The sequence below is a fragment of the Cebus imitator genome, unplaced genomic scaffold (assembly GCF_001604975.1).
Source record: "Cebus imitator isolate Cc_AM_T3 unplaced genomic scaffold, Cebus_imitator-1.0 Scaffold58, whole genome shotgun sequence".
In the NCBI taxonomy this organism is placed as follows: domain Eukaryota; kingdom Metazoa; phylum Chordata; class Mammalia; order Primates; family Cebidae; genus Cebus; species Cebus imitator.
The window spans coordinates 1,816,040-1,835,427 of NW_016107373.1; the positions used below are offsets into that span (position 1 = coordinate 1,816,040).

The 19,388-nt window shown below is 39.7% G+C and overlaps 1 protein-coding gene across 18 annotated transcripts in view; it reads left to right on the top strand.

Annotated features, from left to right (window-relative positions):
* Nucleotides 1-19,388, top strand: part of PHF21A (PHD finger protein 21A) — a 197,826-nt gene that overhangs the window by 154,136 nt on the left and 24,302 nt on the right. For 14 of the 18 annotated variants that reach the window (XM_017529362.2, XM_017529345.2, XM_017529353.2 and 11 more), the window contains 4 exons: nt 510-761; nt 1,959-2,048; nt 6,926-7,219; nt 18,899-18,997. In XM_017529362.2, coding sequence (XP_017384851.1) covers nt 510-761; nt 1,959-2,048; nt 6,926-7,219; nt 18,899-18,997 — 735 coding nt within the window. The remainder of the gene's footprint in view (nt 1-509; nt 762-1,958; nt 2,049-6,925; nt 7,220-18,898; nt 18,998-19,388) is intronic. The other 4 variants (XM_037738860.1, XM_037738857.1, XM_037738858.1 and 1 more) reach the window with 2 other exon arrangements.

Consider the following 19,388-nt stretch of genomic DNA (forward strand, 5'->3'; position numbering starts at 1 on the left):
CTGTCTTTTTACCCCCGCCTTTGTGTCCCAGGAAACAGATATCCAGAATTATATGGTGGCTTTCTTCATATTAGTGAGATTGTAGCAGTTAGGATACAGATGATACGTACCTCACTGATTTGCAACTAATACAAAGTTTGAATTAATTGAGAGCAAGCAAAGAATTTAAAAAACTAAAACAAATAAGTACACTCACATTCTGTATCTGTACACCTACCCCATTCATTGTTGAAAACCCTGTGCCTGAATTAGTCTGCAGTTGCTACTATGAACTTACCCATGTACAAGTGACACCAATATGAGAATTCTTGAAAACTAGAGATTGCCTTTCCCTGTAGTAAGGAGTGTGCTCTATGTACACAAAAGAAATGTTGTTCTACAGAGAAACTTGATTATGGGAATTATTGTTTTGTTTACTTCTAAGGTTTAGCAGCATGTTGTTTAGTGGGATTTAGTTTATTATTTAGTTTAGATTTAGTGTCCTAATACCTGTTTTCCCTGTCTCCTAGAAGACTGTAACTACAGCTTCTATGATTACCACAAAGACACTACCTCTCGTCTTGAAAGCAGCAACTGCGACCATGCCTGCCTCTGTGGTGGGCCAGAGACCTACCATTGCTATGGTGACCGCCATCAACAGTCAGAAGGCTGTGCTCAGCACTGATGTGCAGAACACGCCAGTCAACCTCCAGACGTCTAGTAAGGTCACTGGGCCTGGGGCAGAGGCTGTCCAAATTGTGGCAAAAAACACAGTCACTCTGGTAAGCCAGCAGCTGCTCCTCATGTGTGATCACAAGAGAAGGTTAGGATATGCATTTGTATAGTAAATCCTTTATAGGCTCCTGCTGGATTTCTCAGTTTCCGTCATTCTTCTAGCATACTAAATTCCCCTTTGGGGCTGAGAAGGGAATATGACATTTCTGATATCTGCTCAAATCACTACAGAAGTGTCCTGACGCCAAGGAACAAACTCAGTGCATTATCTGAGGTCAAAGTATGACTTGTTTTTAGGGGGAAGGTCTCCTTCACAGAGGTATACACACTGTTTAATTTATCTCTCCCTCTGCCTTCACCCTGTCTACAGTGTTTTCCTGTGAAACTTGAGTGCTTAAACTCTCTTGTGCTGTATTACTGCCTTGGTGAAAACTCTCTGATAATTCTTTTAGTTTAATATCCCTTTAAACTGATTGTACCTAGAAAGTACTGGAGTTAGTTGGGGCACTTTTAAAATATTTAAGAAACTCACAAATTAACAGTGTCAGTGCCCAGTCTTGTCAGGGAAAAAAAAATCCCTTTAAGGAGGAAGTACCTGAACAAGAATTTTCACGAGAGTTCTAGGATCAAGCCATTTAGAAAACTGATATTCTCAGAAGCTTGGGAGAAATAGATCTAAACTTTGATATAAAATTTCCTTAAAATGGCACCTAAGAGCTCTTGATGGCTTTTGAATGATACCAGTGGTGAGTGAAACTAGAGAGCAACAAAGTGAAGCTTCACCACTTACCCTGGAATCCTTAGAGAAGCAACCAGATCATTCAGGCAGATACTGAGAGTTGGAAAATTTTCTATTCACTGTTAGATAAAGCTCTACCAGGAAAAAGCCTATTTGGCTAAGTAGAAAGTTTGATTTTACTTTGGATCCAGTCTTGACTTTTAAAGTATGTAAATGCAAAAGTTCTTGAGTGTCAAAGGAAATTGTCTAAGATTTACTGAGCCTGCTATGTTCTACATTAGATGTGGGAGGAAACAGAAGTGTGGTTGGTTCACTTTGTAGGGTAAAGCACGCAGGTGGGAAAGTGAAAAAGTTTCCTAATGCAGTGTTAATTCAGATGATTAACTTACGATGAAAGCTTGTAGAAAATATTGTCTGATCCAAAGAAGAGTGATGCTAAAAATACTAGCTTTGAGTTTGAAGAGCGATTGTTTTCTCTGGCTTATTTATCTTCCTCATTTTTTAGCAGGTTCAGGCAACACCTCCTCAGCCCATCAAAGTACCACAGTTTATCCCCCCTCCTAGACTCACTCCACGTCCAAACTTTCTTCCACAGGTGAGTAAAACAATGACAAGCCCAGTGATAGGTTAGATGGGACAAAAATCCTCATGGGCTCTTCCTAAGTATCCCGTAATGGGGCTTGTCAGCCCAGCTGTCTATCCCACTTAGCTAAAAATTCTGACTGTTGATTTCTGTACCATGAAGAAGCTTATTTTGTCATCATTGTTTATTAGCAGTGACCAAAGGCAGTAGTAAGGGAAAGTAAAGGAAAAGGAACATTTTCTAAATTTAAAGTAATTAAAACCATTATAAACCTTAAACTTACTAGAAGAATTTAGCCAAAGTCTGCCTGGCAGTGGGGAAAGAAAGCAATTAACACTTCTTATTTCTTTCCTGCATGCCAAAAAGAGTAGGGAAGGAAACAACAGCTAAACCAACTAGTAGAAACCATTCAGTTCTAACCTGGAAAGTGATGGTTTTGAGCATCATGCTTAAAGGCAACGTCTTGCTTGTAAAGGCTTAGGTTAGGGGTCTGTACAGGGGACTTTCTCCCTAGGCCTGAGCAGCTCTGAGCTGTATGACCATGTTCTCCTAAGAGTGTTCTTCCAGCAATTAGGCTTTCACCATTCTCTAGGCAAAATGTCAAGATTTCCCCCTTCTGGACCTCGAGGAGTGTTGACTTGCTTGGTAGAAAGTCTGAGATTTCCTATCTGAGGCCCTAGTTTTCAGACAAAGAGAAAAGAAGGATTTTTGTGGTCAGCAGTGTTAATGATTTCCGAATAGCCTCTGGAGAGAGGATGGGCACTGCTAATATGAGATAAGATAATTTTCAGATAAATCCTTAATAAATACCTTGGGTAGCAAACATTGTCCTAAGCACTGTGGATATTGCCAGTTTTCAAGACAGACAGTTCTCTGCCCTCAGAGTGCTTCAGGCACATGCACAGCCAATTACTGTGCCCAATATGGAAAGTAGAGGGCAGTCTGAGAGCCCATGAGAGAGATATCTGCCCATTATTTCTTTTTCCTTTTCTTTTTTTTTTTGAGTCGGAGTAGTTTCGCTCTTGTTACCCAGGCTGGAGTGCAGTGGCGCGATCTCGGCTCACCACAACCTCCGCCTCCTGGGTTCAGGCAATTCTTCTGCCTCAGCCTCCTGAGTAGCTGGGATTACAGGCACGCGCCACCATGCCCAGCTAATTTTTTGTATTTTTAGTAGAGACGGAGTTTCACCATGTTGACCAGGATGGTCTCGATCTCTTGACCTCGTGATCCACCCGCCTCGGCCTCCCAAAGTGCTGGGATTACAGGCTTGAGCCACCGCGCCCGGCCGAGATGGAGTCTTAACTCCTGTTGCACAGGCCGGAGTGCAGTGGCGTGATCTTGGCTCACTGCAACCTCCACTTCCCGGGTTCAAGTGATTCGTTCCTCAGTCTCCTGAGGAGCTGGGATTACAGGTGTGCACCACTATGCCTGGCTAATTTTTGTATTTTTAGCAGAAACAGGGTTTCGCCATGTTGGCCAGGCTGTTCTGGAACCCCTGACCTCAGGTGATCCACCCGCCTTGGCCTCCCAAAGTGCTAGGATTATAGGTGTAAGCTACCGCACCCAGCCTAATTGCCTGTTTTTAAGAGTATTAGAGAAGGTTTCTTCAAGCTTTCTTTGATGAGTTGACATTCAGTATGACCCAAAATCCTAGTCGAGTTAGCCTGCTAAAACTTTGGAAGAAGAATAAAAATGTCCTAGACAGGCTGGGTGCGGTGGCTCACACCTGTTATCCCAGCATTTTGGGAGGCCAAGGCAGGTGGATCATGAGGTCAGGAGTTTGAGACCAGCCTGGGCAACGTGGTGAAACCCCATCTCTACTAAAAATACAAAAATTAGCTGGGCCATGGTGGTGTGTCCCTGTAATCCCAGTTACTTGGGAGGCTGTGGCAGAAGAATCGCTTGAACCCAGCAAGGGGCAGAAGTCGCAGTGAGCCGAGATTGTGCCACTGCACTCCAGCCTGGGTGACAGAGCGAGATTCTGTCTAAAAAAAAAAAAAAAAATGTTAAAAATGTTCCAGGCAGAGGATGGAACATATATGTAGGTCCAGGATAGATAGATGCATTAAGTTTAAAGAACCAAAGGAGGTTTGCTATGCACAGAGGGCTATGTGACTCATGCAGGCTAGAGCTAGTTAGAGTCGAGGCTGGAGAAGTCCACTAGGGCCAGAGCTGATGGAACCTTGTAGGCTATGTAGGAATCTGGATCTTATCCTAGGAGCAGCAGACATTCATTAAGGCATTTTCAAGCAAGTACTTGATGTGGTCAGATTTATGGTTTAGAAAATTCCCTCTTGCCTCTATGCAGAGAATAAATTGGGGATGATCAAGACTGTGGGCAGCAAGAAGAGTTAGGACATAGTCAATAATGATAATAACCAATGTTTAGAGAATCTTGCTATGTGCTAGGTACTGTGCTAGGTGCTTTACATGGGGTGTCTATTTTAATTGTTACAACAACCCTGTGCAAATAGGTATTACTCTTTTTAAGGTAAGGAATCTAAGGTTTAGTCCATGTTTTTCAAACAGTGGATCATGGCTCATTTGTTATGAAAGCAATTTAGTGGATTGTAACCAGGGTGTTTAAATAAAATGAAAAGAATAGAGTAGGAAGTATTAAGAGTACATAGGACATACTGTGTTCCCCCATTTCAGGAAGTTTTTGTTTTTAGAAATAAATGTCTATAGGTGCATACTAATTACAGAGTCAAATATATTTCTTACTGTTAGTTAGTGGCACCCACCACAGGGTCATTTTAAGTTCAGCCAAACATTCATACCGACAAGACTTTCATGGGCCACACTTGGCACCAGTCTACTTGGAATGATATAGGACAGAAACCACAGCTTGTCAGCAAGATAGCACCAGACATTTGTCTTCAATGTGAGTCCATACAGTTGTCCCTACGGCTGTCCAAGGATAGCTCAGGTGTAAGGAAATAAGCTCCTTCTTTAGGATGGTGGGAAAGCCAACTTGGCATAGAAGCCTCATACCCACAAGACCCAGTATATTGTGTCAACTACATAGGCATAGCTTTCAAGGTCCCCACAATGGATGTGCTCAGGTTATGAGAGACACCCCACTTAAGGAAGCCAAATCATAGTGTCCCCTCAAGCCCATTCAGATTTGATTTAGCAGTAAGAGATTTTTTTTTGAGACGAGTCTCACTCTTATCACCCAGTCTGGAGTGCAGTGGCGCTATCTCAGCTCACTGCAACCTCCTCCTCCTGGGTTCAAGCTAACCTCCTGTCTCAGCCTCTCAAGTAGCTGCCTGGCTAATTTTTGTATTTTACTTAGTAGAGACAGGATTTCACTGTATTAGCCAGACTGGTCTCAAACTCCTGGCCTCAAGTGATCCACCAGCCTCAGCTTCCCAAAATGTTGGGATTACAGGCGTGAGCCACTGTGTCTGGCCAGTGAGGGGTCGTTTTTATCATAAGCAGTGTTTCCTGGTAATATGGTTGACATTCTTACCCTTAGACCAGGTTTCCAGGAGAGCAGAGCTAAAGAGTTAATTGAAGGTCAAACCTCATGCATAAGGGGAAAGGGTTTTGCCCACAGGGTCATAGTTTTAAAAGTTTGAAAAATACTGGCTTATGGCCAGACGCAGTGGCTCACACCTGTAATCCCAGCACTTTGGGAGGCCGAGGCAGGCGGATGATGAAGAAGGCAGATGACGAGGTCAGGAGATCGAGACCATCCTGGCCAACATGGTGAAACCCTGTCTCTACTAAAAATACAAAAATTAGCTGGGCATGGTGGCGCACACCTGTGGTCCTAGCTACTTGGGAGGCTGAGGCAGGAGAATCACTTGAACCCAAGACACGGAGGTTGCAGTGAGCCAAGATTGCACCACTGCACTCCAGCCTGGTGACAGAGGGAGACTCCGTCTCAAATAAATAAATAAATAAATAAATAAATAAAGATCAGGTATGTTGCCTGAGGTTACACAGCTAGTGAGTGGTAGAACCAGGATTTGAACCCAGGCAAGGCTGACCTCATGTTTTTAGCTGCAACTTTTTAATCATTGTTTTTAGTAAGCCAAACATAAGCTAGGAGAGTGGATAGTGGAGTGAAGATAGAAAGAAATAAGACAGATTTGAGAAGTATTTAGAGAGTAGAGGATAGAATAGGAATCAAGAATGATTCTGAAGTTTATCAAGAAAAGGGCATTTACTGAGGCAATTATAGGAAGAAGAGAGGATTGGAAGAAGAAATTAATGAGTCTTAGACATGTATTCAAGTTGAATATAATTCTGAAGTTCAAGAAATGTTTCAGATTCTGAGATAAAAGTGTGAAAATCTTCAGTACATAGATGGTAATTGAAGCCATGAGATGGGTGAGAGCTCCTAGGAATAATGAGAACATTGGGAAGAAAAGGGGTTCCCCGGAAAGAAAAATCCTAAGAAATAACTCACATTTAGGATGAGGCCAAGGAAGAGTAAGACCACAAAAGAGACTGAGAGGAGTGGCCAAGAACAGGGAGTTAGAGGGCCAGAAATGGGGGTAAGCTGAAGCTGTGGATATGAAGAAATTTCAAATGTGAGTTAAGGCCATTGGCAATGTTACTACTATACCGTGTACAAGTTCTGGGTGGGACCAGTCTCTGGATTAGACCGTTGACCTCGGCCAGAAGAGGTGGCATGGTGTAGAAGACAGAGCTCAGGATTTAGAATCAAAAGCTGTGTTCTAGGGCGAGGTTTGGACCTCAAGAGCTGATGAGTCTTGTATAAAGTTAAATGCCCTGGGATCTATAGAATTAATATACCAAAATGAACATTAATAAGTATATTAAATACCATTTCATACATAGAGTGTGGAAGGTATACTTTTATAGGACTTGAGCAGCTTAAGTAATACAATTATTATTCTCTCTTTCTCCTATAGGTTCGACCCAAGCCTGTGGCCCAGAATAACATTCCTATTGCCCCAGCACCACCTCCCATGCTCGCAGCTCCTCAGCTTATCCAGAGGCCCGTCATGCTGACCAAGTTCACCCCCACAACCCTTCCCACATCCCAGAATTCCATCCACCCCGTCCGTGTCGTCAATGGGCAGACTGCAACCATAGCCAAAACGTTTCCCATGGCCCAGCTCACCAGCATTGTGATAGCTACTCCAGGGACCAGACTCGCTGGACCTCAAACTGTACAGCTTAGCAAGCCAAGTCTTGAAAAACAGGTACAGGCAGAGTATGTACCTGTTCTGGGCAGTAGCCTTGCCATTGAGGCATATGGCTGCTGGGCTGTCTCTAAATACATTTTCTTAAGGGCTCTTCATTTCACCACCATTATCAGTGCCGTGCCGCTTATCGTGTGATAATTCATCCACGTGCAGAAGGGTCATTTTTACTGAAGAAAGTTGGGTTGCTTTTCCCACCATCCCTTTCGTAGATGGGCTCAGATTCCTGTGTGAGTGAGCTCCCCCTGCTGGTTTTGCTGTGGAAATTCACAGACAGTCTCTGCTGCCCTCAGTCAGGAAGCACAGATGTGGTAGTAAACAGAAAACGCCATGTTAGTTTCGGCCCAATAAGAATCCAGATGAAGATATGACTGTGAAAGTCAGGAAGAGTAAACAAAACAGGAAAGGGGATTTCATTTTAAAGACTTTTTTGATTGTTACAGATAATGGGGAGCGAAACAACAAAAATTAAAATTTCCAAAAAGCATTCTTTAACTTTAGAAGATGCAGACATTTTAGCTCAAATACTGAAACATTTCATTTATATTTCCTGAAGTCAGATTTTATCTTTAAAAACGAGGCTAGAGACATACAAGTAACCTGCAAAAACACTTGAAGTTTCTGTAGCAGAAGGATCTCTGAAAACAGCAAAAAGGATAGGCAGTCACTGTATCCTATTTGAAAAAATGACTAGTGATGAGAAAGAAGAATTTGGCAAACAAAGGCATTCTCTCTCAAGAAAGTTGCTTTAAAAAGTCATCAACCTATTTTTAATTGTTCAGGCTTGACTTCTCATTTATCCGAAAATAGTCTGTGGTGATCCTGAAACTTATGCCTCTGGATGGCAGACCATAATTCAGGGAGGCTATTCAGATGATGGGGAATGAAAGAGCTGCCTTCTGCCTTAGTCTCCTTGAGCAGAGGAACCTATGCACAGAGCACTAGGCCTTTAAATCCAGGCAGCTCACAAATACAGCAGACCTTGCACTCAAGAAGCCCTCAGGTATCAAAATCTGTGCTTAGGAAATACAAGAACTCATCTCTATTCCCGGGGGACCTATTCAAACCCCAGCAAGTGCTTTGAGAAACATTCAGAAATGAATTATTATTATTATTATTACTATTATTTCGAGATGGAGTCTCGCTCTTGTTGCCAGGCTTGAGTGCAATGGCTCAATCTCCGCTCACCACAGCTTCCACCTCCTGGGTTCAGTCGATTCTCCTGCCTCAGCCTCCTGAGTAGCTGGGATTACAGGCATGTGCCCCTACACCTAGCTAATTTTGTATTTTTAGTAGAGATGAGATTTCTCCGTGTTGGTCAAGCTGGTCTCGAACTCCCTACCTAAGGTGATCTGCCTGCCTTGGCCTCCCAAAATGCTGGGATTATAGCCATGAGCCACCATGCCTGGCCCAGAAATAAATTATTTACATTACTTTAAAACAGCAAATTTCAAATTTCAAACTCATTAACAGTGGAACTTCGGTATTAAAACTACTGAGAGTCAGATGCTCAAGCTTAGGAGTTTGAGTGGGGACATGCTGTCTTGTGCTAGCTCTCAAAGAACCTCTGAGGAGCCTCAGTGTTCCACAGAACCTGGTTTCACAACACTATTTTAGGTTACTAAATATTATTTCTCTTTTACCTCTTTTTTTGATAAAGATATTTTTAGGAGACAAGTTATTTTCATTTCATTTTATTTTTAAATTTGTTTTCTGATTACAAAGATAATACAAGTTCATTTTTAAAACAAATTCAAACATTACAAAAATATAAATTGTAGAAAGTACCTTTCCCATAATCTAAAGAGAGAGTAAACTTTTATCATGATTTTATCATAATTTTACCCCCAAGAGGTAATTACTATTAACAGTGATTATATTCTTACAGTTATTTTTTTTGTTTTGAGACGGAGTTTCACAGTTGTCACCCCAGGCTGGAGTGCAATGGCACAATTTCGGCTCACTGAAACCTCTACCTCCCAGGTTCAAATGATTCTCCTGCCTCAGCCTGCCAAGTAGCTGGGATTACAGGTGCCTGCCACCTCACCTGGACAATTTTTGTATTTTTAGTAGAGGTGGGGTTTCACCATGTTGGCCAGGCTGGTCTTGAACTCCTGGACTCAGGTGATCTCCCCACCTTGGCCTCCCAAAGTGCTGGGATTACAGGAGTGAGCCACTGTCCCCAGCCCCCAGATATTTTCTGTGTACAGGTAAAACATTTTTAAAGCAAAAACCAAAATCAAGCTATGTATTTTGCAATTTGGGGTTTTTTTTTCCCACTTTAATAGATCTTAAACATCTTTTCATGTCCTGGCCTTCATGTTGATAGAGCTTTTTATTTTAATTATAATATTACAAAACGATATCCATGAATTCTTAAGAATTAAAATAATTTCCATTGTAGCAGTAAATGTCATGGTTTCTCTTTTTGGTCTAATAAAGAAATTCAGGGCTGGACGTGGTGGCTCACACCTGTAATCCCAGCACTTTGGGAGGCCAAGGTGGGTGGATCACCTGAGGTCAGGAGTTCAAGACCAGCCTGGCTATCATGGTGAAACCCCATCTTAAAAAAAAAAAAAGAAATTCAGTCATTGTTATTTTAGTTTGCTGGGCAGCCTGGCATAATAGTCTTAGAAGTTACCAAGCTCAATCAGCAGAGACTCTCTTTAGACTAGATTGCATTCTCAGGATTCTCTTACTTCATATCTTTCAACTATCCTTTTCTATTTATATTTCATTTTCAGTATCACATTTATAGCCATTGAGAGATCTCATAGATCATAGAGCTAAGAGGAAAGCAATGTAATACTTGTAGCCGTGGAAGAACCTGTTCACACCTGTTCACAGAGTTATCAAACCTGTATCCAACATTCTCTATATGACCAGGCTAAATGGGTTCCCTTATGCTTTCTGCTGTTCCCTTTAGATGATAACATCATTCATTTAATAAAAATGTGTTAAGTGCCAGTTGCTATGCTGCATGTGGTTTCTATATATAAGGTGGATAAACTAAAGCCTATACCCTCACGGAACTCAGTTTCTAGTGTGTTTGGAGCAGGCACTGAGGCTGTGTCTCCAGGGAAAGAATCATGGCTTCCCACATTGGCATAGGAATGGGAGAAGGCAATGCCAGCTACAACAACAGTGGTCTCACTTGGCCTTCCCCTGTCAGACATGACCGACTTCCATATCCACCCAGATAAGAGATGTTATCCCTCATTAGAAACCACATTACATTGTGGCTCTGAGAAAACAAGTGATAGGGTTTAAAATCTTTGAAGCTGAAGACTTGTTTTAGACAGAAAGGCGGATGAAGCCAAAAGACTTAGGATATAGCCTCCACATTGCCTCCCTTTGTGTCTTTGTCCTCTCCAGCACTCTAAAATGGGGCTAACACTTGTTGGTGATGAAATGAGGTAAATTATTTAATGTTTATTAGACTATGCCTGATAGAATTCTCAGAAATTACGTTTCTTTCTTATTCACCACACTGCACACCCTGCAACAAAGACTTTTATGTATGTCTCCAAGGCTAAGCTACCGAAAAAAATCCAAGGTTCTGTGGGGGAAAAAATTGCCACATTACCCCTACTTCCATATATGTTTTTCATAGGAACCTGCACAATATACCCTAAAGAGGAGTACTTAACAAAATAAGAATATTATCCAATGTATTATCTTTAAATTTCTGTTTTCTCCGTTAGTAAGCCTGAGCTGATACTCCCATCCCCCGCCACTGCATTTTAATACTGGTGCTATAGTAGGGAAAGTAAATCCAAGTGACCAGACATGGATTTTGCTTTGCCTTCAATCCCAATCTGTTTTAACCTTGACTAACAAAATTATTTGGACATTTATTTGCACCTGACTAACTTTGATTTTTCATGCAGACAGGTATATAGGGTATACTTGATTAACTTCATTCTAGATTTATGCAGAGTTTTTGGATTCTTTTATGATACCACAAAGAACAGGAGTTGCAAATTGAAATAACCGTGGGTTCGAAGAAGAGATGTAAGTGAGTAAAACAGGCTAAGAGTAAACAACCGGACTTTTTATTTATTTTTCCACTTTCAGTGGGAACATGAGCACAAGAGATATCCCACTTTTATTCTTAATTCCCCTTTAAAATAATAAGTAAGACAAGCATGATAATAATTGACAATAGAAAATGGAAGAAACTGTGGCAAACTGCACAGTAATGTGCTTCATCTCAAGGAAGCAGCTGCTTCTTGGCAATAACAAATTTTTATCACATGGAGACTTTTTCAAGAAAAGCCTGAAATCCAGATGTTGTCAAAAGTTGCCTAGTTGTTAAAATACTGGTAACTGTTTAAACACCATAGGCAAAAAATAACATCTGCAAGACAACTTCAACTCTGGATAATGGTTTATACTCTCTGATAGAAACAAAACAAATTCATGAATATCTCTTCAATTCATTGAAGAGATATTCATGAATTTGTTTTGTTTTCTAATCCAATTTTTTTTAACTGAGGTGAAATCACATAAAATTAATCATTTTAAAGTGAACAGTTCAGTAGCATTTACTATACTTACAGTATTGTGCAACCACCACTTCTGTTAAGTTCCACAACATTTTCATTACCCCAAAATAAACCCAGTATCCATTAAGCAATTACTTAACTTCTGCCTTTTGCCCCCCACCTGCCCCTGGCAATCACCAATCTGTTTTCTGTCTCTACAGATTTGCCTGTTCTGGATATTTCATGTACATAGAATCATACGACATGTGACCTCTTATGTCTGGCTGCTTTCACTTAGCATGTTTTTGAGATTCATCCATATGGTAACACGATCAGTGCCCCTTCTATTTTAAGTGGCTGACTAATATTCCATGACATGAATATACCATAATTTGTTTATTCATTCATCTCTTGATAGACTTAGGAAATCATAAGACATTGGTTGGTTCCACTTTTTGGCTATTGTGAATAGTACTGCTGTGAACATTCATGTGCAAGCATTTGTATGAGTACTTGTTTTCAGTTCTTTGGGGTACATAACAGGAGTAGAAAATTGCTAGGTCATAACAGTAATTCCGCTCAACTATTTGAAGAACTGCCAAACTGTTTTCCACAGCAGCCGAACCGTTTTTCATTTCCAACAGCAATACACGAGCATTCCATTTTCTCCACATCCTTACCACACTTACGATTTCCTTTTTTGTTTTACTTATAGCCATCTCAGTGGGTACGCAGTAGTGTTGATGTGCATTTCCCTAATGACTAATGATGCTGAGCATCTTTTCATGTGCTTGTTGGCCATTTGTACATCCTTGGGAAATGGTCTGTTCAAATCCTTTGCCAATTTTTAAATTGGGTTGTTTTTCTGTTGTTGAGTTGTAGGAGTTATTATATAATCTGGATACTAGACCCTTACCAAATACATGATTGGCAAACATTTTCTCCCATTCCCTAGTTTGTCTTTGCACTTTCTTGATACGATCCTTTGATACATAGCTGATTTTTGTACCCTACAACTTTGCTGAATTTGTGTATTAGCTCTAGTATTTGTTTTATGACTTCTTTGAGTTTTTTTCTATGTAGGATCATGTCATGTGCAAATAGAGATTTACATCTTCCTTTCCAATTTGGGTGCCTTTTCTTTCTTTTCGTAGCCTAATTGCTCTGACCTGAGCTTCCAGTACAGCATTAAATAGCAATGGTGAAAGCAAACATTCTCGTCTTGCTGCTGATCTCAAGTGGAAAGCTTTCACCATTGAGTATGATGGTAGCTGTGTTTTCATCAATGTTTTTTACAGAGTCAAGGAAATCCCCTTTCATTCCAAGCTTTCTGAGCGTTTTTATCATAATATTGGAATTTTAAGATAAAAACTGTACATGTTTAAGGTGTACAATATGATGGTTTGTTATACATAGTGAAATAATTAGTATAATCAAGCTAAGTAATATGTCTGTCTCCTCACATAGTTACCTTTTGTGTGTGTGTAGGGGGGTACCTGATTTTGACAAATGCTTTTTCTATACCAGTTGAGATGTCATGTTTTTTCCCCTTGGTTCTGTTAATGTGGTATATTATATGGATTTTCTGACGTTGAATCACCCTTTCATTCTTAGGATAAATCTGGCTTTGTCATGGCGTATCATCCTTTTAATATACTCTTGGATTCAGTTTGCTGGTATTTGTTGAGGATTTTTTGTTGTTGTTGAGGGTTTTCGCATCTATAGTCATAAGGGCTATTGCTCTATAATTTTCTGTTCTTTTGGTTTTTGCTTTTTTGGAGGCAGGGTCTCACTCTGTCACCCAGGCTGGAGTGTAGTGATGCAATTACAGCTCACTGCAGCCTCATCTTCCCAGGCTCAAGTGATCCTCCTATTTCAGCCTCCCATTCACCCTACCCTGGGACTACAGGCATGTACCACCATCCCTGGGTAATTTTGAAAAGTTATTTTTCTAGAGATGGGGTCTTACTTTGTTACCTAGTCGGGTCTCGAACTCCTGGTCTCAAGTGATCTCCCCACCTTGGCCTCCCAAAGTGTTGGAATTATACGCATGAGCCACCCAGCCTGGCCTACAACTTAATTTTCTTTTTCTTTTATTTCTTTCTTTTTTTTAGAAACAGGGCAGGATATTACTCTGTCACAGGTGCAGTGGCACAATTTCAACTCAAATGATCCTCCTGCCTCAGCTTCCCAAGTAGCTGAGACTACAGATGCACACCACCATGCCTGGCTAATTTTTGTATATGTTTTTTTTTTTTTTTTTTTTTTTTTTTTGGTTTTTTCTTTTTTTTTTTTTTTTTTTTTTTTTTTTTTTTTTTTTTTTGAGACTGGGTTTTGCCATGTTGCCCAGGCTGGTTTTGAACCCCTGAGCTCAAGCTGTCCACCTGCCCTGGCCTCCCAGAGTGCTGGGATCACAGGCATGAGCCACTGCGCCTGACCCATTTTCTATTCCTGGGTGTCTTTGGCTTTGCTGCTATCAAAGTAGTGCTGGCCTCATAGAATGAATTAAGAGTGTATTTTTTGATATTTGAGACAGATTGATGCTAATTATTTAAATGTTTGGTAGAATTCACTAATAAAACCGTCTGATACAGTCCTTTTTCTTTTCGGGGAGAATTTTGACTACTGTTTCAATCTCTTTAGTTGTCATGGGTCTGTTAAGATTTTCTATATCTTGAGACAGTTTTGGTTATGTATATGTTTCTAGGAATTTTCCATTGCATCTATGTTGTCTAGTTGGTGTATGGTTGTTCAGTATATTCTCCTATAATCCTTTTTAATTCTGTGAGATGTAATATCCTCAGTTTCATTTTTGGTTTTAGTTACTTGTGTCTTCTTTTTTTCTTAGTCTAAACCATAGGTTTGTCAATTTTGTTATTCTTTTCAAAGAATCACCTTTTGGTTTTGTTGATTCTATTGTTGTTCTCTATTTCATTTATCTTCATTCTAGTCTTTATTTTCTTTCTTTTGCTTTGAATTTAGTTCTTTTTCTGTTTCTAAAGTATAAAGTTAGGTTATTGATTTGAGCTCTTTCTTCTTTTTTAATATAGACTGTTAGCAGCTATAACTTTCCCTCTGAGTACTGCTTTCACAGCATCGCATAAGTTTTGGTATGTTGTGGCCTTGTGTTCATTTCTTTCAAAGTATTTTCTAATTTCCCTAGTGATTTCTTCTTTTTCCCATTGGTTATTTAAGAATGTGTTGTTTAATTTCCATATACTTGTGAGTTTTCCAGCTTTTCTGCTGTCATTAATTTCTAGCTTCTTTCCATTGTGGTTGGTGAAGATATTTTATGTGATTCTAGTCTTTCTAAATTTATTAAGGTTTGTTTTGTGGCCTAACATATAATCTGTCCTGGAGAATGTTTCATGTACACTTGATAAAAATATGCATGCTGCTCTTGTGGAATGGAGTATTCTTCATATGCCTGACAGCTCTAATTGGTGTATAGAGTTGTTCAAGTTCCCTATGTCCTTTTTAATCTCTGCACAAGTTTTATCCATTACTTAAAAGTGGAATATTGAAGTCTCCATTTATTATTGTAGGACTGTTCATATCTGACCTCAATTCTTTCAGTATTTTCTTTATATATTTTGGGGCTCTGTTGTCTGGTACATATATTATTATAAATGTTATATCATCTTTTTGAATCAACCCTTTTGTCAATATATTATATAATGAGCTTCTTTATCTCTTGTAACAGTTGTTGACTGTAAGTTACTTTTGTCTGATAGTAGTATAGCCATTCATTACAAACATCCTTTTACATTCAACCTTTTTGTGTCTTTTGCTCTAAAATGAGCCTCTCTTACAGACGGCATATAGTTAGATCATGTGTTTTGTTCATTCTGACAGTCTGTCTTTTAATTGGTGAGTTTAATCCAATTATATTTAAGTGATTGCTGATAAGCAAGGACTTATGCCATTTTGCTGTTTGTTTTCTCTACCTATGTCTTAACGTCTTTTGTTCTTCATCTCCTCTAACACTGTCTTTCTGATTTTTTTTCCTAGTGTGCCATTTTCATGCTTTCCTCATTTCTGTTTCTGTATACAATTATTTTCTTAGTGGTTACCATGGGGATTATAGTTAACATTCATACATTTTTAACAATCTAGTTTGATTTAACCCCAGCTTAAATTTTAAAAACCCTGCTTGTTTGGTTTCAGTTGAGGCCCCAGTCTTAGCATCATGCAGCATATCCATGTAACGGAACTGCACTGTACCCTCAAATCTAAAATACAAATAAATAAATAATAAAAGCTTTGCTAATGACAATAAAGGAAAAAGAAGCTCTGCTTCTACACAGCTCTGTCCCCCCTTTATGTTGTTACAGTCACAAATTATATTTGTACGTTGTGTGCCCACTAATATAGATATATAATTCTGCATTTGTCTTTTAAGTCATATAGGAAACAAAAAGAGAAGTTAAAAATAAAAAATACAATAACACTGGCTTTTACATTTATTCATGTAGTTAGCTTTATTGGAGTTCTTATTTCTTTATATGACTTCGAGTTATTGTCTAGGGTCCTTTCATTTTAGCCTGAAGGGACTCCCTTTAACATTTGTTTTAGGACTGGTATACTAGCAGTGAATGTCCTCTGCTTTTGTTTACCTGGGAATGTCCGTATTTCTCCACTTTTGAAAAATAGTTTTGCAGGATATAGAATTCTTGGTTGATAGGAGTTTTTTTTGGCTCAACACTCTAAATATATTAACCCATTTCCTTCTGGTCTGCAACTTAGCTGGGTGGTTTTGGCTGATAGTCCCTCACAAGTTTGCAGTCAAACTAGTTGGCAAGAGCTGCAGTGATTTTAAGGTTGCACTACAGCTCAGTAATCCACGTCTGAGCTCAGCACATGGTTGTTGGCAGGCCTCACTTCTTCACTGTTGTGAAGCTTCCATTCCTCACACCTGGGCCTCACCACAGTGCTGCTCACAACATGGCAACTGGCTTCCCACAGAGCAAGAGATCCACGAAGGAAAGACACCCTCCCTCACCACCAATGTTGTGATTGTTTTGTTTTGTTGTGATTGTTTTGTATTTTTGTTTTTGGATACTTTTGGTATTATTTATATAACACTGAGATAATCATACTTTTTCTTGCATGAGAGAGAGAAATTTGAACCATGGATAATTCTTTAGTGGAGAGGAATTGATTTGCCTTTCCCTAAAAGCATTGCCACTAATTGCTTTACTCAGCCTTAGAAATGGAAGTACCAGACTTCAAGAAGCTTCACACAGCCTTGGAATGGAACAGCACACCCTTATAGATAACCTTCTCTTCTCCCTCCTCCCTCATACATCTGTCCTTCCTGGTCAAAGAGACATGAAAATAAGCTTTCTGGGCATCCAGGACTTTTAAAATGTCACTGTAAACTACTTTCCCATTGGTGGTTTGTTTTATGGAGGAAATGTGTCCTTTTTGATTAAAAACTCTGTGTGTGTGTGTGTGTGTGTGCATGCGTGCGCGTGCGTGTGCATGCGTGCGCGTGCATGTGTATGTGTGTGTGTGTGTTAGAGAGAGAGACACTTGAGTAATTCTTCCTTAGGTCATATTCTTCACTCAGAAAACCAATCAGCTCTTTACTGTACACCTGTGCTGCTTGAAGTGCCATAGTAGGTTCAAAGGGGAGCGAAATCAAGAGTTGCATGAAACAATTCCCACTCTCAAGTAGCTTTTAGTATAAAGGGGGAAATATGAGAGAACCTCAGTGGGGGAAAAATACAAGACGGCATTTATGCCCCAGAGCAGTGGTCGCCACAGTATTGGTAAGACAGATGCTTACATTTTCCTTATGTAATCATATAAAAAGGAGACGAAAAATATGGAAGTAGCCAGGAAAGAAAATGAAAAATCTTTGTACTTGTGTTAGTTTTTCAGATCTAGTAAAGTATTTCCAGCATAATTATGTTTGAGAACTTTAGATGTCCCGTTTGTAGGGCCAGAGTCTCACTTAGCCCCTCATTAAATAAGTGAGAATAAAACTGCCCATCAATAATCGGACAGTTTTAGTCTCACTTATTTAGTTATTGTTCCCATATGAAAGGACCATTACGTCCACATTTTTCCTAATTTTGAAAAAGTAAGTTAGGTTTGTGTTTACAGTTTTATATCTACTGTTTTAAAATTATTTCAGTATTTATAGAGAGCTTCATAAAATGAATTAGCCATTGGCTTATGGTAAGAATAGTAATGCAAGCCGGTCTACCAGTATGCCAGCTACCTTTTGTGTTTGAAGATGGCAATACAACTGGTGTTTCTTCTGCTTGAGTAGACGCTTCTGGAAGAAGAGGCTTGGAATAATTAGGAAGTCAGCCTCTTGCAAGATGGCCGGCCCTTAGCAATTGCATCTCTCCTCTGATGGACTATATAGTCAGGTTTTTAATATTCCATGTAAGGGTAGTTCTGCAGTCTCTCTGGATTATGATTGTAATTGTTCTGAAATAGAAGACTGTGTATGCAAGACGTTTTCAGCATCATTCTGGTCTTAAGCAGGTTGTGGGCTGGAGCTTGACCTATAATGTAAAAACAGTGGGCCAGTCCTGATGGATCATGCCCATAATCTCAGCACTTTGAGAGGCTGAGGTGGGCAGATCACCTAAGGTCAGGAGTTCCAGACCAGCCTGGCCAACATGGTGAAACCCTGTGTCTTCTAAAAACACAAAAATTAGCCAGGCATGGTAGCGGGCACCTGTAATTCCAGCTGCTAGGGAGGCTGAGGCAAGAGAATCGTTTGAACCTGGGAGACGGCGGTTGCAGTGAACTGAGATTGTGCCACTGCATCCAGCCTGGGCAGTGAGAAAAAACTACATCTCGAAAACAACAATAGTGGGCTTGCCTCTGGGAAACTACCCCCACATCCTAAAATACATGGAAATCAGAAAGGGCAACCTGTACCACATTTTTATACTTAGGAATTAAGTCATACTTTTCTTTTCGTATACATTATTTAGACATATTTATAGATTCATATTTACTCCATGCAATTTAATAACCTCAACTAGGGCTTTACATTTTAATTTCCCCTCCCCCAATGAAATCTATAATACTAACTCCTTTATTAATAATGTTCCACGTTTGAATATGTTGTCTTCTTTCTTCTTGACTACTACTATTAAACTTCTGGTTGTTTCATCCTTTTCATAAAAAATGAATTCTGAATTTTTATTTAATTTTTCTCTCCTAGACAGTTAAATCTCACACAGAAACAGATGAGAAACAAACAGAAAGCCGCACCATCACCCCACCTGCTGCACCCAAACCAAAACGGGAGGAGAACCCTCAGGTAGGCCTATGTCTCCAAAGGCAAGGCCCTGGCTACAGTGTATAGTTTATTCTCATGTACCAGGAGGGGCACCTGCTCTCTGAATGAGGAAATGAACCTGATGTTCATTTTCTTAGGCTCTTTCATTATTCAACAACATGATTGCCAAGTCAGATTGGTCTAGAGTGGAATTGTTAAGACTGTGATCTTAAGGGTCCATGCACTGCACATAGGCATTTTGATTGTATCAAAGAAAATGGTTTTTTTTAAAGTGTTATTATTTTTCATATGCATGTTACAAATTCAGAATGTTAAGATGAATGATGATTTTCCCAGCTGTCCTATTACATTCCTAATCATTACTGTGTTCTGTTTGTCTCAGCCAACATTTTTTTTTTTTTTTTTTTTTTTT